Source organism: Peromyscus maniculatus, chromosome 8 (assembly GCF_049852395.1).
Source record: "Peromyscus maniculatus bairdii isolate BWxNUB_F1_BW_parent chromosome 8, HU_Pman_BW_mat_3.1, whole genome shotgun sequence".
Taxonomy (NCBI): Eukaryota; Metazoa; Chordata; class Mammalia; order Rodentia; family Cricetidae; genus Peromyscus; species Peromyscus maniculatus.
Window position 1 is genome coordinate 56,649,422 of NC_134859.1, and position 22,709 is coordinate 56,672,130.

Consider the following 22,709-nt stretch of genomic DNA (forward strand, 5'->3'; position numbering starts at 1 on the left):
GCACTGCTCCATTCCTTCATCCTTCCCTCCATCAAAAATTGATCACAGAGGCATTGGAAACAGTAACACATCACTCAGTATATATTTTGCCCAGACAGCTCTACATGCAAATACTCATTACCACAAGTCTTTGGTCTGGCTTAAGGCCTCTGGCCTCTGAAGCACTACAAATACCAAACCATCATCTAGACTTCTTTGATCACAGCCATGCTTCAGGTTTTTACCTTCAGTGAAGTGCTCCTGGATCTGTTTATGTAGCACCATCACCTCCTTGTGGTCCAGCAGCTTGTAGATGAAGTAGTTGTTGGGGTTGATCAATTTGATCTGTTGGATCTGGGCATGGATGACTGCCAAGTTGGTCAGGCTGCCATGGCCTGAGTGGAATGTCTTCCTTTTTTAGGCACAGCCTGGTTGTGTAGTCTAGGCTGTTGTTCAATTCAAATTCTCATGTCTCAGCCTCTGGAGAGTTGGGATTACAGACATGTAGCAATGACACTTTGTGTGTGTGTGTGTGTGTGTGTGTGTGTGTGTGTGTGTGTGTGTGAGCTCTTTCATTGGGAACCTTGTATTTATTAGAGTATCTTCTGAAGGAATTTTTGGAGATCACTAGATCACTGAGGTTGAGACTCTTTATGAGCCTTCTGCTTTTCTTAAAAAGTCTCTATTCTTTCATTCTTGTTCTCAAATGGATCTAGTGAAAAAATTTCTCCCTGCTTACAGCAGTGTAATGGCTTACAACATTGGTAGACCCTAGGTTCCAAATATTCCTTGTTGATTTCCTCAGCCTGGCTTTGCAACAGTCTCTTCACATTGCTCAATTTATTCTGTTCTCTGCTGTGCTGCTGGGGACGTGGTGTGGAAAGAACACTTAAGAAATGCCAGTCAATATTGCTACTGAGGATATCACTTTGCCTTTAGGGACTCCTTCAGGTGGAACAGAAATAAAATCATAAGGCTGGAAGACATGTGCTTCAAAGAAGATACATTAGACAAGAAGGGACAACAAAATATTTCAGTGTCCACCTTTATAATCTGGTCTTCCTCATTAAGGAAGCCATGAAAACTTTCCTCATCACCACCATCCTACACTTTCCTATATGACCTGTCAATCTATCCATTAGTACCACCCTACTCCTTATGCATCCCTTGGTTACCTTGGAGAGCCACAAAATGAGGGAGGTACACAGCAGTCACAGCTCCATGTTCAGTCTTGATGTCAAACAGAGGCCCAGCCACCATGTGACTGTGCTGCAAGGGAGTCTTGTTCAGGTGTTGGCTCCAGGAACAGAATCCAATCTCGATGGTCACAGCCTTTGTCACCACAAAGCGGAGTCCTGTGTTGGGACAGTGGTAGGAACCAGGCACAGGGAACTGAACTCTAGAAGAGAGAGAGGCAGACACCAGTGAACACCAGCTCTGCTCCTCTGCTGGGTGCAGACCCAGTGCAAGGCTGGGGACACAGCAGACTTCAGCCAGATGGCTCTGAGTTCTGGTTCCTCTGCTGTCTGTATGTAGATCCCAATTAAGTCATTTAGTCCCCAAATGTTTCCTGATATGTACACAGGGGTAATGACAACATCATCTTACAGACCTGTGAGTACTGAGTGATCTAGAACAAACCTACAGGTAACACACACCTGGAGCAGTTAGCTATGCCTGTGATGATGATGAGGGTGATGAAATAGATTTGTGTGTGTGTGTGTGTGTGTGTGTGTGTGTGTGTGTGTGTGTGTGATGTTGTTCTGGGGATCAAACTAGAAGCTTGTTCTTGCTAGACAAGGGCTCTATCACTGAAGTATATCTTTAGCTTTTAGTATTCATATTCTTAAAAGATACATTTCCCAATAATAAGAGTCCATCTGCCAATATTAGTAATAAATCCTTGGCCCTGACACAATGCTTTACCAAGATCTTCAGTGATTTTTCTTAAAGTTTCCTGTTTGCTGACTGGTAGATGGTCAAGTGTCAGTTTGTATGGAAGGAAGTCAAAAGTGATAGTTTCTCCAGCTGAGACAGTGACTATGACAGTGTTGGAGGAGGGTAACAGGTTATGGAAGACACCTTGACTGTGGATATAGTTATTCATTACTCAAGGGACTATGGCCCTTGGAGGCCAGGACTGTGTATTCATCCTCATGTTCTCAGCTCCTAGTGGGTTCTTGGCACACAGTAGATTGTTAGTGAAGCAGGAGTGCAGAGACTACAGGGACTTAAGGGAAATCTAAGAGACAGGAGGACCCAAATATAATGAGGGGAGGGATGCTGTTTACACCATGAATAAAATATCCAGCAGAAAAACCACCATTCAGATAACAAGCTAAGTTTGAGCACAGACTGTATAGAAGGAATGAAGGACTTCCATCAGTTCTGTTGATGTGGTAATGGTGTGCTGGTCATGGAAGACCAGATCCTGTCTTAACTGTGGGGGAGGCATAGTGAATGAAATGTTTGTGTGTGAAGTCACCTGATGTTCTGGACTCATAATACTGTGATATTGATGACAAAGGAGGAATGTGAGTAGTTGAAACAAACTTGAAAAAATGATTGCTGGAGGTGAATAATTGGACAGGGAAGTTCTGGTGTTCTTCTGTTTTGTAATTATTTGAAAAAATTTATGAAAAGGATTCCTATTTTTATAATAGCCCAAACTTCTTATTCCACTCCTGGCCTTGTGACCTGCCTTGGTGAGGTGAGTAGGTGGCACAGTAGAGACTAGGTGGGTGCTAACTGTGGGTATCTCTTGTGGAAAGTGTGCTGGGGAAAACCACCCTTTGATAGGCAGAGCTTACCTACTGGTACAGGTTCTTCTCTTTGTCAACCACCTCAGTAGTCACAGGCCCTGTAGGGCCCCAGAAGTCATCTTCAGTCCCCAGTGGTTCCAGGTGCATGAATCCTGGAAATGCAGAAGAAGATGGATGGAAAGTCTTTAGTGGGGCAAGTTGTGAGCACCACTCCTCTAGAAGAGGCCAGTCAGTGGCCACTCTATATCTCCCCAGACCTCCCTAGTACTGGCCCAAGGCTAAACTCTTTTCCAGGTTGGTCAACCTAGGCCTTAGCAAGAAGTGTGAAGTGTGTCTACAGACTTTATTGCTCTTCCTGTGGCTACCTGTATGTTTTTCACACACACACACACACACACACACACACACACACACACACACACACACTTTTTGTACTGTTTTGTTTCCACTACTTGCCTTTTGAGCAACCCTACCACCCACAATATCTGCTCCCAAGCCAGCCTTTATGACACCTTTATTGCTGGTTTATAAGTGTTTTTCTTAACATGTCTCAAGTGGGTATGTTGAGAAAAGAACTTAACTCAAAAGAAGGATTAGCAGGGATAGGGAGGTGAGTCCAGGATATAGTAGCCCTGAATGAGGCAGCAAGCCTTGGTACAGAGCCTGATGCATGCCACTGATTTGAGAAAGGACTATCAGCATCCTCCAAGACTGAAGGAGGAGGAAGCAGTAGTCCCTCTGAGTTCTAGATGTGGAAAGTCTTGCAAAGGGTGGGACTCTTCTTTTGTGGAGAGCCTGTACTGTTCCATGTCAGAGATGGGGATAGAAATTATGACCACTTTCAGGATATCTGTTGCATATAATGTCTTCTGCATGTGACAGGGAAGTTGCACCCATGAAATCTTAACAATATCTCTGCCTCAACAAGATATACACAATGACCATACTTGTTGACAAGCTAATGTGGATGGAGGAATCTGATAATGCCCCACTCCTAAATGAAGATATATATATATATACTAGCTTGTAAGAGAGGGACAAAATCAGTCTTCCTCAGGAAAGAATTCCTTAATAATTTATCCAATCCCAAAGGGTCAACCCAAAGCATGTATACATGACCAACACTAAATGGACTGATTAGGTTGTGTGTGTGTGTGTGTGTGTGTGTGTGTGTGTGTGTGTGTGTGTGATATTTAAGAAGGTATGAACTTGAGAGAAAGTTTGTGGGTGGGACACAAGAGTTGTTGGAATGGGCAGAAATTCTAAAAAAAATATAATAAATTTGAAAAAAGAAAGAAATGATGACTTTCCCCTCTAAGGAAGCCTCTTCATCCTATACTCATGAGGCTCTGGTTCTGAACCTGTCACATACCTGACTATAGTCTCTGATGCTTGAATGAGGTCAGGCTGTCACCCATTTCTTCTCCATGTATGTTCTTTGTAGGCTCCATTACATGTGGCTTCCTACGTACAGATACATTCTTTCACTCAGATGTCAGGAGAAACTGGGGAAACCAAGGCTGTGTATACTATATTCCCACACAGAATCCAACTCATCTGAATTTGAACTCAGTCCCAGGCTTTTTCTCTGGGCCAGAACTCTATGAATTTCCCCATCTTCTGGGCATCCATGCTGCCAGAACTGGGATCATCTCAAAGCCTCCTTTGCTTTAATTTGAATGTGTTCCCCCAGTATTTCCTAATTGGAAAGTTAACCCACAAAGTCACAGTGCTGGTAGGACAGAGGGTAAGACACAATGAATTCATGAGTGCTCTGCTTTCACAGAGGAATTAATGTCCTCATCACAGGAATAGATTCCTGTGGCCTGACAGGACTTGTCACTAAAGCCACCTTGGCCTCTCGCTCTCAGCCTTCCCAGTTGTACAATCAGATAGAACATGAAGAAGGACTTTGCCAGATATAGGGTCCATACCCTTCCCTTTTTTGTAACCAGAACAAGAAATAATCTAAGTTCTTTTTGTTAAGTGCCTAATGTCAGACATTGTGTTACATCTGCATCAAACAAACTGATAATCACTTACTCTGAATGTCAATCACCTAGACAGTACCTTCTAAATCTCTCTTCTTTCTGTTCTGTACTCCCCCCTCCACAGACTCCATCCTTGCCACAGGATGGAGCAAACACTGTCCTGAACCACCACAGCATCCTCTGGCAAGTATCCCTGCTTCTGATCTGGTCCCTTCTTAGAACGTTTTCTAAATAGCAGCTGACCATAAAAATGTGTGGAGATGCCCCTTCATGGTTGAGGCACTGGAATGCCTCTCATTTCTTCTAGGGAGAAATAGAAGCTTCTTAGCTTGGTTCAGACTTCTTTCTATGGCTCCTGTCCCCTTTCAGGCCTCCTATGTCACCCTTTCCTGCTCACTGACCTCTAGACCAGTGGCTCTCAAATCACTACTGTGTTTAAATGTCACCTGGACATAATGTGTGAATCATAGTGGGTCTGCAGGGATGTTTGTTCAATGAATGGCTGATCCTCCTAAGTCTATAGCATCATTCTCCATTTCATGTGTAGCACAGTAGCTAGGAAACTGAGGACAGATGACATTCATAGTCATGAACTGAAATGTACCAAATTGGGAGAACATGGGACTTTAGCACAGACCCTGCTGGTGGAAAATGACTTTTCTACTGAGGTTTGGTATCTCATAGTAGAATGTTGGGGAGTGAGTGGTAGGCACATACTTGTGCATGTGTGTGTGTGTGTGTGTGTGTGTGTGTGTGTGTGTGAGAGAGAGAGAGAGAGAGAGAGAGAGAGAGAGAGACAGAGACAGAGGCAGAGACAGAGACAGAGACAGAGAGAGAGCAGAGAGAGAGCATTAGGGTTGGGACAATGATACATACAGTGGGTTTTGTTCTCTAAGAGTTGTTCTGTGTATTTCTTAAGTGTGGTTTCTGCTTTTATTGTTCCATTGGTTTTGGTTTACTGGTGGCTACCATTGTCATACTTACTGTGCCCAGAGGACCCACTAACTCAACTTTCATATTCTTTTTTTTTTTATGATGGGAGAACTTATGCGGCATAAATGATTCTATTTTTGCTAAGAAAAGAAAAAAACCATACAACACCTTGGACACACAGAACCTTTCCTCACTTTGGTTACTCTGGTTCCTGGTTTCTTCCTGAATCTATTTGTCTTTCACATCACCCCAGAACCCCTTTCCCACCTCTCAGCTCTGGAGCAGCCACATAGGGCCTGAGTTGACCAGTAGGAGTTCTGTGTCCACCACTTACCATGTGCTGGAGATGAGTAGCTGTGGATTTTCTGCCTCCATAGCCCTGAGCTCCGTCATCACCTGGTCACTGAGAGGGGCCTGGTCCAGCCTGTAAGCACAAGAGGGGGATGTTTCTTCTGTGATCCACCACAGGTTCATGAGGCCTCAGGGTCTAGGATCCTGGACTCTGTTGCCTGTAGATGGAATCAGTGAGGAGGCTTTTTAAGGCTTATTCTTGAGCCAAAACCAGGATGGAGAGCATCAGGCTGATCAGAGGGATATGTGTCCATGACACATTCTCAGTGGGGCTTGTTAGCGTGCCTAGATCTGAAGCCAGGATGAGGACCTTTGGAACTTTCCAGAGCTGAAATTAGGGTCTTGTCATTTATGCCCCTCCATCACAGGTCAGTCATTGGAGACAGACTGTCCCAGGCAGGTGTAGTGATATTTTATTTGTGCTGAAATGTGATATTTTATTTGTATGTTAATGAATAAAGTTTGCAAGTCATAGCAAGCCATAAACAGAAGTCAGGCAGTGGTAGCACATGCCCTTAATCCGATCACATGGCAGGCAGAATCTCTGTGTGTTCAAGGACACAGCCAAGTGTGGTGACACACATCTTTAATCCCAGTACCAACCGTAGAGATCTGGAGGTCTGTATGGACAGGCAGTGATGAAGAAGTGAGGTGGCTGGGTTAAGAGCCAATGAGAAGGCAAAACAGGAAGGCAATGAAGGTGCAGGTTAGACAGGAAGCTTCTCTTGGGAAACTTCGGCAACGTGGTAAGCTAAGGTTAGTTGGCGCTATTGATTTGATTTCTACAGCTTGCACCCCTGTATTTGGCTTGGTGTTTTTCATTTAATAAGACTGTTTAGAAATTTGTCTACAGGTAAGGGAATAGGGCCATAAATGAGGGGATTCGTGTGGGCAAAGGGTACCTCTGTATCCATTAGCATTCCCAGTGGCTGAAGGTAATGTCCATAAACCCAAAAAGAATCTGGGCCGCTGCTACAGGCCGCAAAAAAAAAAAAAAAAAAAAAAATCGAAGTAGGAATTCAGCTGATTATGACAAAGCTATACCTGGAAGAGTTAAGAACTCTTCCAGAGGATGAGGCCAAGGCTCAAGGAGTCTTGGTGATTTTGGCTTTTGATTATTAGTCATTTCCTGCTATAAATTTCTCATGTGCTATTGTAGCTTTTCCATCATTCATTGGGCACAATTTCCCCTCTACAATTAAAATATTTGTATAACTTTCTCCAACTGTGCTACAACAGGCACTCTCCAACTGTGCTACAACAGGCACAGTCAAAATCCCTAATTCCAGGCCGTTCTGTAATTATTGTCATTAGAAGCATCTGGCCACGACTATCCCCAGATAGACAAAAGTGTCCTGTCTGAGATACCTCATAGATTCTCTAAGAACACACTTAAGCATCTAGACTATCTATTTGAGAAGGCCTGGTGGATGTGCTAATTAAGCTTAACTTTCTCCTTTTTCAAATCTTATCTCTAGTTTTTTTTTCTATTTTTCTTTATTAAGAAATTTTCTATTCACTCTACATACCACCCACAGATCCCACCTCCTCCCTCCTCCTGTCTCTCAGGCCTCGCTCCCAAGCCACCCCACATCCCCACATCCCCCAAATCAAGGTCTCCCATGGGAAGTCAGCAGAGCCCGGCACACTGAGCCTAGGCAGGTCCTAGCCCCTTCCCACTGCACCAAGGCTGCACAAGGTGCCACACCACAGGCGCCAGATTCCCAAAAGCCTGCCAATGCACCAGGGATGTATCCCCATCCCCCTGCCTGGGTGCTCCCCAAACAGTTCAAGCCAAATATCCATCTTCTGTATCCACAGGGCCTAGTCCAGTACTGTGGGGACTTCACAGCCTACAGTTCATGGACCTCTAATAGTGTGGCCGGTCATCTCTGCACTTCTTCCCTTCATGATCTCAACGTTCCCCGCCTGCAGAATCCCTCCTCTCTCTCATCGATTGGATTCCCAGAGCTCAGCCTGGTGCCTGGCCATGGATCTCTGCATCTGCCTCCATCAGTCACTGGACAAAAGCTCTATGATGATAGTTAGGATATTCGCTAGACCAGTCACCAGAGTAGACCAGTCCAGGTACTCTCTGGACCACTGCCAGTAGTCCAAGGTGGTATCATCCTTGTGGGTTCCTGAGAGCCTCCCCAGCACCCTGCCTCTTTCTTTTCCCATGATGTCCTCATCTATCATGGTATCTCCCTCCCTGCCCTCCCACTCTGTCCCTGTTCCAGCTCGACCCTCCCATTTCCCTATGTTCTCATTCCCCAGTCCTCGCCCTCTGACACCCCCTTTCCCCGACACCCAGTCTGCTCATTGTAGATCTCATCCACTTCTCCTTCGCTGGGTCACCCATGTGTCCCTCCTAGGGTTTTTCCCTGTTAGCTAGCCTCTCTGGAGCTGTGGGTTGCAGTCTGGCCATCTGGTGGCCTTCCCTCACATCTGGTATCCACTTATGAGTGAGTACATACTATGTTTGTCCTTCTGAGTCTGGGTTACCTCACTCAGGATGATACTTTTAACAATTACCAGATGCATCTAGTTTGACAGAACTTGCCTAGCCAAGTTGTCTAGCAACCAAGCACACTTCCCTTGTCCCGCCAGAAAATGGCAAAGAGCTTTGACAGATAAAGAGCCCCAGGAATAAAGAAGGCAGTTTTATTTTCACCCATGACCTAGTGACTTATATGTTCTAAACATTTCAGCTAACATCTAAGAATATAGTTTGAGCACATAAAATCCCTTTGCTTAGATATTAACTGAACTTAGCCCTCACTTGATTCATTCCCCATTAGCCACTCCCCTTTTGGGTTGCAGAGGATGACTGGCAATTACTGCACTTTTGTGTGTTATTGCCCCCCCCCATTTTGATCCTGAGGGAATTCAAGCCTGGTGACCTTGCCTTAGTCAGAGCATTGCTATTGCATGGATATATAACTATACACCTCAGAGACTTGGAAAGAACTAGATTGGAGGAGAATGAAGTTGGAGGACTAGAAGAGAGAACTAGAAGGACAAGATGGAAGATGAGGAAGAGCCAGCCAGATGGGAAGAACAAGATGAGGAAGAACAGGATGAGAGAGAAAGAGATGGGAGAGGAGCAAAGATAGGAAAGAACTAGATGGATGAGAACTTAGATGGAGCAGAACTAGATGAAGAAATTAAGATAGCACTTGGAGGCTACAGCAGATAAAAACAAAGCAAAATCAGGCAAGAAAGGAGCTAAATAAGAGAGCAGAATAGAAGCTGTGTAGAGAGAGAACTGACTCAGAAAAATAAAGTGTATAGACTAAAGAGTTTCATTACACAGATTCATTTCATATCATCTAAGATTAGATTATCAGCTGGCTGTAGATTCTTCCACCGACCCTGGGAAAGGGCTATCAAGGGCTAGACCCCAATAGTCCATGTTAGGCAACTCATCAAAGTTAAAACATTGTGCTTGAATCATGGAAATTTTCCTTGAAGGAAAGAGCATCGGTTCTAGCCTCACCTCTTTCCCTTTAGTGCTTGGTTTGGAAGCCATATCCTTACACAGGAGTCACTACATAAGGTCCTCTGGTCTCATTCTTATAAATCTCAAGTTCCAGGGTTTTGGATGGTGTTAGGGTAGTGACCTTCTCTGAGTTTCTAAGTCCTCAATTCCTAAGTATGGATACATCACCATCATTTTGCCTGCTCTGAGTACAGACAAAACAGGAAGGGAAAAATCTTCTACACTTATGAGTGTCTGTGCCATGTCACCCCTCCTGATTTATTGGGTGCTTTTTCTGGTGATAAAGCCTTTGAAGTCAAGATTGCTTCTGTCTCCAGGAGGGAAGGAGGAAGCTAAGAATTTACATGTAACTGAGTTGTGCTGGAAAACAGATCTGTAGCAGAGGCCAGTTCTGAACAGGTTCTTCAGTGTATGAGAAAGAGTTATGGCTGAAAGCAGGCTGGGGAACAAAGGTGCCAAGCAGCTGGACCAGTTTCAGCTCCCGGAGTGGTGGAAAGAAGACTCTTCACTGTCCAACTGCTCCTTTAGCTTTGAGAGTTGAAGCAGAAGGTCTGACAGAGGGAAGTCCCATGACACAGGTCTGCTGGACTTCTCTTGTTGGCTGGAAGAACCAGAAGACTCTGGATACAGGGATCAGGAGCCTCCATGGTTCTCTGAACCCATGAAAGACACTGGCCAGCAACCTCTGGGAAGTTCCTCTAGAAACTGGCTGTGGGCTGTGCTGGGGAGGTGGAGGTATAGGTGCTGTGGGATGTTCTGTATGGCAAATGTGTTGCTCTGATTGGCCAATAAATAAAATACTGATTGGCCAGTGGCTAGGCAGGAAGTATAGGTGGGACAGAGAGGAGAAAAGAAAGAACAGGAAGGCAGAAGGAGTCACTGCCAGTCGCCTCTAGGACAAGCAGCATGTGAAAATGCTGGTAAGCCACGAGCCACATGGCAAGGTATAGATTTATGGAAATGGATTAATTTAAGCTATAAGAACAGTTAGCAAGAAGCCTGCCACAGCCATACAGTTTTTAAGCAATATAAGTCTCTGTGTTTACTTGGTTGGGTCTGAGCGGCTGTGGGACTGGCAGGTGACAAGGATTTGTCCTGACTGTGGGCAAGGCAGGAAAACTCTAGCTACACACAGGAGAGGGAGAAGCTCAGAGACAGCATGAAGGAGCTGATTGGAAAACGAGGTTCTTTAGGGCTGTATAGTTTGGAGGCTTCCGAGGTTGTGTGAAACTGTAGTCCAGGGGGAATGGTACCATTTCTGGTACCGAGGACTATCTCAGGCTCCTGTAGTGAAACCTAACCAAGTCCTACTTCTCCTTTGGGACTCAGAAAACCCTCCTGAGCCACTCAATAAAGTTGCATCTCTCACAGCATGACATTCTCACAATACTGTCGACTCCATGGCATTCAGCAGAGCTTGTCAATACAGAGTCATGTGTTGACAGGTGATGTCTGTCTCCACATAGCTTCAGGAGGACAGAGCTATATATGTTTGTGATTGTATCCCTAGGGTCTGCACTAATGATTACATACAGAGGGCCTGATATAAATGCATATATGGATTCATGAATAAATAATTGATTAAAGCACTGCCCTTGAGTAAAGCAAATCTGAAAGTCCATTAATATAATAGCCTTGCTAATACATATGATTCCACTGTGCTGAGCTACCTACCTGGTTTTTGTTTTTACATATGTACATTTTGTGTTATTAAAATCCATGAAGTGGGTCTGACATCCCATTTAATAGATGAGGACATTGAATTTCAGAGAAGACAGTGACTTACCCAAGTCACAGGGTACAAGAAGCACAGCTAGTCAAGAGCCAGGCTGAAGATGCATTATTAGTCTTTTCTATGTCCTGTCATCTGGTACCCCATATTATGTCCTTTCCCCTGCCTCCTGCCCAGAAGGGAATCTCAAGGTATTACTTACCGAAGGATTCTGAAGTTGCAGGCAGGATTCCTGAGCCCCTCACAGAGCAGCCTCACACCATGATCACCCAGGTCATTCAGCTGCAGGTCTAACTCAACCAGGCTGGAGCTGGCCCTGAGCACTGAGGCCAGGTCCACACAGTGGCTGGATGTGAGGCCACAGTTGACAAGCCTGCATGGGAGAAGTTCACTGTCAGCTTCTCCAGGGCTCACTGCTCTTGGGAACTGATCTCAGGTCTCCCTTTGTAATCCCTGGCACACTGTGTTAGCAGTACTTAGCTCTCCAGAATGCCTTTTCTAGTCTGGGTGGATAATTCCATGCTTCCCACAGCTGAGCTGCAGGAACAATGGAGTACAGGATGCGGACTCTGCTGTGACTGGCCATGACAGAGCTCCATGAGGCCCAAAACAGCTCACTGGTGTATTTCAAGAGGTATCTGAAGTGGAATTCCCCAGCCATTGAATAGGGCATGATCTCACTTGTTATATGAAATCTAGTAAAGATGGAGTCCATACAAACAGGGTAGGAGGCTGGTTACAAGGGCAGAGAGCAGGAGGGAGATGCAGGAGGAGACGCCATTCCCTGGGCCTGGAGCTTTCTCCCTTCCTGCTTCATTTAGTCTCCTCTTCTGTGTTCTTCAGCTCTCTTGTAGCCACTTCCTCAGGAAGTTTGCTCCATTGTGGACCTCATGGGCCTGTTGTTAGCAATAGTTAGTGGGGCTCCTTGCTGAATGTCAGCTTTTTTGTGATCCTCAAGAACAGAACCCATTTGTTTGTCATAACGAGTCTGGCATTTGTTACAGGTGTGGTCAAGAGGGTTTGGTGAATTTTGATGAATATAAAGCCTCACCCTAGACCCAGTTTTTGCCTTTTCTTTCTTGCCACCCATCCTTACTTTAGTTGAAACCCCGGCCAGACTCACCACATTGTTTTTAGGTGACATCCAGGGCCTCTTAGTGTCCTACAAAGACCGCGCAGTGCATAGTAACTCAGTGGATTTCCACTTAGGTCCAGCTCCTCCAGGCTTCCTGTGGACTCAAGAGTGGAGAAGAGAATCTGCCAACTAGCATTAGTAGTTGGGGTCCATCTGGATCTAAGGGAGGGTAGGAGTGGAGAGAGGGAGAGGGAGAGAGAGAGGGGGAGAGAGAGAGAGAGAGAGAGAGAGAGAGAGAGAGAGAGAGAGGGAGAGAGAGAAAGAGAGAGAGAGAGAGAGAGAGAACGGCATGAGGGATGTGATGCCTGTGTGCTGTGCATGGTCTGAGGTGCACAGCCCCACATAGCAAATTAGGTTTCTTTCTGCTTGAGCACCAGGCCTCAATGAGCCACCCCCAGGATTCACCAGCTTCTACATGCTCTTTGCTCCAATCCTCTCCTCTGGGTGGTTCCTCGTCTATATCCTTATCATAGCATGCTGTATGCTCATTTTTTGTGTTTCTGTCTGACTCTGTTTAGGTGTTCCATGGGGTGTGAATAGGTGGCTAGCATCTTTTCTTTATAATCTACAGTATGCAGCACAGGACCTGGCACAAAGGGGGTAATTCAGATAGCTTCTTCTTTTTGATGTGAATATAATTGCTTTCATATAGAAAAGAATTCTAGAGTCTCATAAAGGAAAACTGGAAAGGGGAAGTGGAAAGAGAGCTCAGGAGAGGTGGTTAAGGACAACTCTGAGATGGGATGTTGAGCATGGTAAGAGAGAAGATCCATAACTCTGAGCTATTTGAACCTTGTGAAGGATGAAGATGATTTGAATCAGAGAAAGTGGTTGTTCCTCACCAAGGCATAGGGAGAGATAAAAGTTCAATGCCCAATCCCATAGTCAGGCACACAGAGGCAAATAGAGAAAGGTGGTCAGATTCAGCAATTAGATGTCACTGAAGACCTAAATTCTGCTGCCCTAGAACCAGCTAAGAGTGCTGCTGGTGCTCAGAACATGTGTGCTCATGGCATCCACATGGAGAGAGAGGGCTGTGTCAGGATACTCACAGAACTATCCTGGGGGCCCTTAGCATTTGTCCCTGCTGTTCACCCCAATTCAGCTGGAGCCTCTTCACATGGTGGCAGAACTTAATGCAGAGAGTGACAACCATGAGCTCCAGGTCTGTCTGGACCACCAGATGCTTTACTTTTGTCTGGAACACTGAGTGTGCTATATCTATATGGGCATGTACACTTGTTTCTTGATAATTGTGCATCACCTGTGTTAGGAGCTCCTCATGTTGAATCTCATATAGACAATGAAGTAAACCCAGAGAATATGTTTGATAGCATAAGGTTTGTCCTAGGATGCCCCACAACAGGCTCAACTTTGTCTTCCAAGGCAAACTGCAGGCAAAAATCTTCTCCATTTCTCTTGTTCTTTGTTTATTTTAAAGACCAAACAGAAAACGCACAGTGGGTGCCCAACACAAAGAATGTTTTCCATATACTTCTATCAGTGTTTCCACAATTTTGTAGTTTTCCATATCACTATGCTCCTCCTCATTATCTCCCAAGATGTAGGACATTGCTGCAAAGAACTCCTGGAGACACAAGTGGGCAAAGCTGTAGCTTTGAGATACCAGAGAGCTAAAATGCTTTTGAAGGACACCAATCTTCAGGAAAGTGCCAATGACATCCTCAGCTAACCCTTTGTTCCAGAGATCTCTTTTACTGAACAGGGTTCTTCTTCTCCAGATCCCCTCAGCAGCCAGTGAGCAGAGTGCTCTGAGGTGGGTCCCCAGGACATGATCTGGGACAGTCTGGGAAAGATATTTCAGGCAGAGGTCTGTAGTGGTCTGTGAGGTCAGTGAGAGGTCTCCTCCCTGTTCCATCTGCTGCTTCAGGCAAGTGCAGACCAGCCAGGACACCCATGGTACCACACACAGGGTTGAGAGCACTGGGATTGATTTAACCAAACTAAAAGCTATAATTGCTTCTCTTTTCTCTGAAAAATACTTGTAGAAATATTTCTTCCGTTCAGACTTAGAGAAACCCAGGACTTCCACCCAACTTGGCTGCCCCAAGGAAGGAATGAACTTCTGTAGATCTGTGGTCCGAGTTGTAAGCAGCAAGGAAGCCCCAGGCAGGATGGATTTCCCCAGCAAACTGCCCAACAGTGTATACACAGGCTGTGGCTGGCTCCAGTGGAGACAGAGCTCAGGATTCTGCTCCTCCAACACCCATGCTGGCTCATCTATGCCATCCAGGATGAAGAGCAGCTTCTCAGGGTGAGACAGGATCTTCTTGATGGGAACTGTGGGCAGAGCATGGTCTTCTGCTATGAGCTCAGCCAGACTCAGCTGCTTGCACTGGGCCAGCTCTCTGCAGCTGAGGTAGAAGACATGCTGGAAGCGATCCCTGTAGAGCTGGCCTTCCTCCCATGCTCTCCTCACCTGCCTGGCCAGCGTTGACTTCCCAATCCCAGGAGCCCCTTCCAACACGACTAACTGAGACTCTTCCTTGGTATCTAGGCTTTGTGCAAATAAGTCTTGAATCTCAATCAGATGTCCCTTCTCTTCTGCTGCACATTGATGCCAGCTTTTCTTGACCAAGGTCTTCCAGCATCTTGGGCAAGATTTTTGTAGTAGTAGCAGCTGTGTGTAATTTTGCAGCACATCCACAGTTTTCAAGGATTCAGTATGGTAAAGATTCTCTTCTCCTTCATTCTGATGTATTTCTGAAATGAATTGTAAATTAGGGAAGAAAGACAGAGCATAAGTGAACTCATTAGTGTTGTTTGTTTTTTTTTTTCATTCTTTCTTTCCTTCCATCCTTCAACAACTGGATGAATTTAGGCATCTGTCTGAGCTGTATAGCATACTGGATGTGGCCACTGGGATATTCTGAACAGTGCAGTGCAAAAAAATATGTGAGCTTTAGGCTAGAAGAATCTAGTTAAAAAAAAAAAGAATCTAGTTTAAGTCTTCACTTGACTACTACTAATAATGGTGTATGATGTTCATTCACACATCTGATATTTATTGATGTCTTAATCTCTGCTAGACCTGCCCTTGGGTGTGAGAATAGAGGGCAAGTTCAGAGACACAAATCTGTCCTCATTCAGTCTATGGGATGATTCAGCAGCTCCACTGAGCTCAGTTTTCCCATCTGTAATTTGACAACTGTGGTCTGTACTATAGGAGGCCATGGAGTACTGGGAAGATCATAGACAGTTGAGTCAATATCTGCTCCCAACAGATCAAATTGGCTTCCACCATTACAGTTCTGACAACATCATTCTGTAAGTCCCAAGATTCTGAGTCTGAAGGGATAGTCTTGGGATGCTTAGAGTTTATGTTTCAGGACATGGGTTAGATTACCTGTCCCCGCAATACACCAGATGTATTTTGTACTCCCTTCTAGATATCATTGTTAACAACAGGCTTTGTGGGTACTGCTTGGATATTTTTTGAACCCACTGAAACTCATTTTGAAACTTTGTTGCCACTGTAGCAGAATGGGGACAAGTTTACAGTGTGAGTGTTTAGTCATGGGACAGGCCCCTTAATACTTTTCTTCTAGGAATGGGTAAACTCTTCTGGTAACAGGTACCCTTTCTTTCCTGCAGGCACCTGATTACCTTTATAATTTATAATTTTCCTCCACATAATATTTTATTGGTTATTTTGGACTTTCACATAATGTACCCCAATAACACTTACTTCCATCTTAAATTCTCCCATTTTCTTCCCACAGTCCTCTCATATTTGTGCCCTGCACCCCACCCCACCCTTGATTCCTCCCCAGAGAGAAAGAAGGTCAGAAAGAGAGAGAGAGAGAGAGAGAGAGAGAGAGAGAGAGAGAGAGAGAGAGAGAAGTCCAATTTGGGTTGTCCATATATTTACTGGGGCATGGTCAAACTCCCAGGGGCTAGCCTCTTAAAAAAAAGGTCCTTCCCCACCCATACACTCACCAGAAGTTAACAACTATGGGAAGCTATACTTTATTATTCTTATCACAATTTTAAGTAGTTCTCTTCAATGACTTCCTGTCTAGGTTGTTACTATTTGGGGGTGGGAGGTGGGGATAGGGATTGTCACAGAAGCCTACTATGTCCCTCTTTCTCAACTGGGAGTCTGCAGTCATAGATACCACTAAAAAGTAGTTTCCTTGCCCTTTACCGTCAGCAGGAGTATAGACTGTGGACTTTTACATGGCCTCTGGCATTAGCATGTGCCACAGACCTCAGCATTATCTCTGGTAGCAGTACAGACTACAGTCATAAGCATAACCCTCTGCTGAAGCACAGGATTTGGATACTATCATGACCCTAGGTGGTAGAACAAGCCATGAACATCAAAATGGCTCCAGGCAGCAGCACAGACTATGGACATCTATGTCATCATCAGTGGTAACACAGAAGACAGACATCAACATGGCCTTCTACAGGAACACAGACCATGGATATCCACATGGCCTTTGTTGGCACCTTAGACCTCCTCAGACCTCAGCATGGTCTGCAATGGCAGCTTAGACCCTGGACATCAATATGACCCTTGACTGCAGTACAGAACACAAACACTTTCATGGCAACAGCACAGGCCACAGACATCAACATGGATTCAGGTGGTAGCACAGACTTTGGTAATAACATGGGCCACAGACATCAATATAGCCCCACTAATGCAGTAGAACCATGAGCTCCAACATGGCACTCTGGGGGAAGCCTGGACCATAAGGACATTAACATGTTCTCCTGAGGTAGCATGGACTACATAGGTCCATCTGGCCTCTGGCAGTAGCATCAGCCTCAGACATCATCATGTCCTCTAGTGACAGCCAAGACTACAGATATCCACATGAACCTCAGGCTTCAACATTGCCTGGGGCAACAGCAGGGACCACAGATACCAACATTGACCATGTTTTTTCTTGGTGGTGTTGTTTTTTAAGCTGACCAGTGGTAATCTCTAATCTTGGACTTCCAGACTTCAGAACCATAATTAAATATACATATTCTAACCTCCATCCCAAGAAACCAAAAATAAAAGCAAAATGAAAAACCAAAATCAATGAGCATGGTGGTCTAGTCCTATAATTTATCACTCATAAGACAGAGGCAGGAGAATCAGGAGCTCAGGACCAGCTTTTCCATATGGTGAGTTTGGAAACATCTGGGCTACAATCAATCAATCAATCGATCAATCAATCAATTGAACAAACAACAAGAATAACAAAAGTTACCCAGTCTCTGTTCCTGTCCTGCCAATGGAAAACAAACTAACACATTTTCTCTTGATGTAACCTGCTCCACCACTAGACACAGCACACTTTGCTAGCTTCCTCCCTCCTGCCCTACTCCCCTTTCCTCTAACCAGTGCATCTGAGGAGGCTTCTCTCCAGTTTGTACCTGATTACAAGTCTTATCTCAGCATCTTCTTTGGAAGGAACTCAAGATAAGACAGATAGGAGGATGCCCAATATACCAAAATCCTCCGTACCTGCTGATTGACCAAAATACAAGGCAGTTGCTTGTCCTTTCATGGACAAAGTACTGAAGAAAACTTCATAAGAGCATATAGTGTAATATCAATTCACACAATTAGTGCTTAAGAGAATGACTTCAGGAGCTAACTTGCTTCTGAAATCTGGTTCCATCAGTCTGCTCTCATTATCTTCTGTAGGAAGACTTCTAACATTTCCTTAGTGCAGCATGCTGACCATTCATGTCTGTGGCCAAGGTCTGCCTGGCTCAGGCCATGTCTGCCTGAAGTATCAAGAGAGGGCTCAACTCTTCCTAGGCCAGGCTCTCCAAGACCTTCCAGCTGGGATGTATCTGTTACCATGCAAACATCTAAATTCTCTTCAGTTCTGTTGCATTTCAAAAGCAGCTAGGTAGCAAGTTAACCAGTTTGAAGAAAAGCAAATGGACTAGAATTTTGATCCCGAGATCCCCTGTACATATGGCATTTGCACTGTGGCACCTGTCATTTCAGGCTCAGAAAGCTAAGTCAAGGGACCCACAGAGCAAGGTAGCTAGCTAGACTTGCTGCACTGACAAGCTCTGGGCATGGATGAGAACCTCTGCCTCAATGAATATAGGAGCACAACTGAGAAAGACTGAACACATCAATTTAGGGTGCTCACAAGCAAGCATAGTGCAAACTCTGACATATGTGTGCCCCAAAACAAGCAAAGATGCACACACGTATGCATGCCATACATATATACATAGACAGAAGAAAAGGACAATAAAATTCATAGAAAATGGATGGAAATGGGAAATATCCTACGTAGTGAGGTAACCACACCCAGAGAGGCAAATCTTACACTTTTTTTGTCATATGTGAAACATCTGGCATATGATCATATATTATGTATATGATTCATTTATTTAGATTTGTATGTTTAATTTTTATTTTAGAAGTTTCTTTTAAGTTAATTTTTGAGAATTTTCTACATATATACCATTTTACATCATTTCCACCCTTCATTGTCTCCCCTCAAACTCCTCCTGTGTCCTCTCCTTCCCTCCGAAATTCTCCTTTTCTTCCTTGATGATTGTTGCATACATAAATGCACACACACATTCTGTTGAGTCTATTTAATATTGCTGTTATGTGTTTAATGCTGACCTCTTGGGACTGGATAACTTAGGACTCATCTTTGGAGAAGACTGATTCTCCCCCTCTCAGCATTCATTAATTGCCTTTTAGCTTTTCATCTAGAGGTGGAACCATATGAGATTCTCTACAGGTTAGAAAACTTTAATGAACCCAAGAGAGGGCTAGAGTAAGGGGTCTTAAGGGGTGCAGACAGAGTAGAACTCTTATGATATAATGTTTAAGTGAGGTTTAAGTGGGTCAAGATTGAAGTGAGGATAGGGATTGTGTAATGGGGAGAGCAGGGGGTGGGATGGGTAAACCCAAACCAACAGTGTATGAAAGGTACTATGGACACACACCAGTTTGTAAGCTAATCAAAAAGTAACTTAGATAAATGTAGAATAGTGAGCAATAAGTGCATGGTGCTTTCCTCAGAAGACATGAGTTATCAAAGGGAAGTCCCAGTGCCGAGCATAGAGTACCTCCCTAAGAGTTACTAGTCAGGGAGTATGCAAAGACTCCAAAAACAGCAAGTCCTGTTGCTATTGCTCTTGGTAGTCTACCAGAACTCGAGTTAATACCTTATTACTAAAGACACAACATCCTTCTGTTACAGGATGTAGGGAAATCAAGTTGGAACAGACATTCAGCATTTTCCATCCTGGCAAGCTTTCATAGTGCTAGGTGTTATGAAGCCACTGGTGGATAAAATCCATCAATGTTATTTCCTGGTGGTGACCTCAACCCTGAATGCTGCAATAGTGACCTTCCAGGCAAGACATGCTCACTGATGCAATAATGACATGAAGGTTATAGGGTATTCAACTGTTTTATAATTAGATTCAAATTCAAAGTAGTTAATTCATGCCTGTAAACATGGTCTAAAGTCCATGGCTCAGGAGAATACAGCTCCAAGGTGGACCTATCACTATTATTTTGCTAAACTGGCATATTGTTAATCTGCCTCCTGAATATTTATGTTTATTCTCATAGATTACTGTTTCTCTCAACTTTGACCACAGAAGCTTCTCTCTGAAGTGGGCAGCAATTAATGTAGAGACTCATGGTCAAACTGCTGAGTCTGTTGAGTGCTTGGCTCGAAGTGGGATATTTGAGTGGTGTCACCAAGGATCTGAGAACATTGCAAAAGAGGTGGTAGAAAGAATGAAAGAATTGGAGGGCAGGAAGGAGTGTGTTCTGTGAAGTGTGTTCTTCTGGACATTACATGACTGTTGTACTCATGAACTCACTACAGCTATAGTTGCTTGTGCACAAGTTGCCAAGACCAACCTAACAAAATCAGTCATTATTTTATCAAGCATCACTCATTGGACTGAGAGATTTTAAAAAACAACAACAAAAAATAAACAAATCAACAATGACAATAACAAAATGAAAAAAATTGAGAAGACATGAAAGTGGGCAGGGGTGTGTTGGGAGATTATCCTGGGGGAGAGAGAAGGGGGGAGTTGGGAGTGGATATGATCAAGCTATAATATATAAATACATAAATTTTTAAACATCAAAAAATGTTGTTCTAGACCTGCACTCACAAATGCTGCACCCCTCCACATCACTCACTCTACAGCTGTTTGCCAGGGATCCCGATATCCTCCTAGACTCTCCCCATGGGACCCACCTTATCAACCAGGAATATTTTAACTTATCCTGGTTGTTTAAAGACATTGATAATCTACCAGTACCCTCTGGAGCACCCCCCCATTTTCAATTCCTGATAGGCCTGCAGTTCCATTCCATGGATCATGACCTCTCCTGGTTCATTTCCCTTCCTTTGAGATTCACTATATCTCAGAACCTTCTCCACTAGGAATCCTCTAGCTTAGGCATGTGACCCAGAGGTGCAGGTAAGCTGCATATATTCTGTGTGTTCCTTGGACTGGCCACCCTAGCAACTCTCATCAACCCATGGCTGCTTATATCACACCCATCCTTCAGGCTCATCTTGGCCCACACATCCTATGCTTGGGTCCAGCCTGGGGAATCTGCCTGACCCTGCCCTAACTGTATTTTCCCTAATCTCTAGAACAGGTGCCAGCCCTAGCTGATGAGGTCCACCTGCATCCTCTCTAACCCTAGTTTCAGGCTGTGTGGATCATCCTATGTGTAAACCCAACCTGCTGTGTCCATATCAGAAACAGAATCAATAAAAGAAGCACAGGTCTTGTAAAAACAAGATGAAGGTCAAGCCAGTATTTGCCACCACTCAATTCAATAGTCCCAAAGAAATGTTATCCAGTGAGAATTACCTATGTAAATCATAAACAATCATAAACCTCAAAGAATCAAGGAGTTCAAACATATCAGAAACAACTTGCTCAATGAACTTAAATAGAATGAACTCAAAGAGAATAAATGTCTGAGTGTTGTACAAGAAAACACAAAAACACAAGGCTGAATGACACAACAAAGATAATCCAGGATTTGAAAATGGAATTCAACAAAGAGATAGAAGCATTGAAGAGGACTCAAGCTGAAATAAAGATGAAATTGAAAAACTCAATAACCCAATTAGAAAATTGAAAGGAAAGCCTTACAAGTAAAATGGATCAAGTAGAAGATAGAATATCAAGACTCAAAGTTAAGGAGAGGAATTAGATCACATAAGCAAAGTATTTAAAAAATTAAAAAAGCAAACTAATAAAAACAGATGAACATGTAGGAAGTGTGGGACACTATGAAAAGAGCAAATATTTTATTTATATGTACAGATGAAGGAGAAGACTCCCAGGTCAATTCATAGACCAGAGCTTCAACAAGATCAGAGAAGGGAACTTCCCCCAAATCAGGAAAGATAAACCCATACAGATACAAGAAGCACAGCTATTATTAGAAGAAAGGAGCAGAAAAAAAAGCCTTCCCATGACATATTATAGTTAGAACACCAAATATACATAACAAAGAGAGGATATTGAAAGGTATAAGAGAAAAAATAAACCATGAATATAAAGGCAAAGTCATCAGAATAACAACAGATTGTTCCATGGAAACTTTGAAAACCAGAATGTCCTGGAACAATGTACTCCATGTCCTAAAGACCATGGATGACAACCTTGAATATTGTACCCAATAAAACAGTCTGTCATAGTTGAAGGAGAAAAAACAACTTTCCATGATACACACAGGCTAAAATAATTCATGTCCACCAAGCCATCCTTGCAGAGAACATTGGAAGCAATACTTCTACTGAAGAGAGGAATCAGCATAGCTAAGAGACAGTAAAAGGAAAACATAATTACAAAAACACACAGTGTGACTAAGAGCACCAACAGCAAACAACAACAAAATTATTGTGGTCAGTATATACTCATTTTAATAGTAACTTCAATAGTGTTAATGGCATCTGTTCCATAATAAAGGCTGGAGGAATTGATTAAGAAATAAAATCTGTCTTTCTGTTGTCTATAATTACTTACTTATAGCTTTAAAGATAGTACCTTATTGTGAAAGGATAGAAACATATTCCAAGCAAATGGGACTAGGAAGCAAGCAGGTGCTGCTATCTTAATACCTGAAAAATAGACTAAAAGGAAGCAAAAGAGGTAAATAAGTACACTTCATTTTAACCAAGGAACAATTAGCAAAGATATTGCAGTTCTAAAAATGTATGCACCAACTTTGGTGCACCCAATTTTGTAAAAAGTGTAATGCCGGAATAAAAGCACAGTAGAACATCAACCTAAGAAGAGTAGGGGTGATTTCATATTCCACTTT

General features: G+C 43.7%; 1 protein-coding gene across 1 annotated transcript in view; it reads right to left on the minus strand.

Moving 5' to 3' along the window:
* Positions 1-22,709, minus strand: part of LOC102906497 (NACHT, LRR and PYD domains-containing protein 1a-like) — a 58,711-nt gene that overhangs the window by 18,943 nt on the left and 17,059 nt on the right. Inside the window, 7 exon segments of the mRNA XM_076577751.1 lie at positions 1,155-1,378; positions 2,794-2,893; positions 4,114-4,205; positions 6,000-6,089; positions 11,453-11,623; positions 12,374-12,544; positions 13,438-15,088. Coding sequence (XP_076433866.1) covers positions 1,155-1,378; positions 2,794-2,893; positions 4,114-4,205; positions 6,000-6,089; positions 11,453-11,623; positions 12,374-12,544; positions 13,438-15,088 — 2,499 coding nt within the window.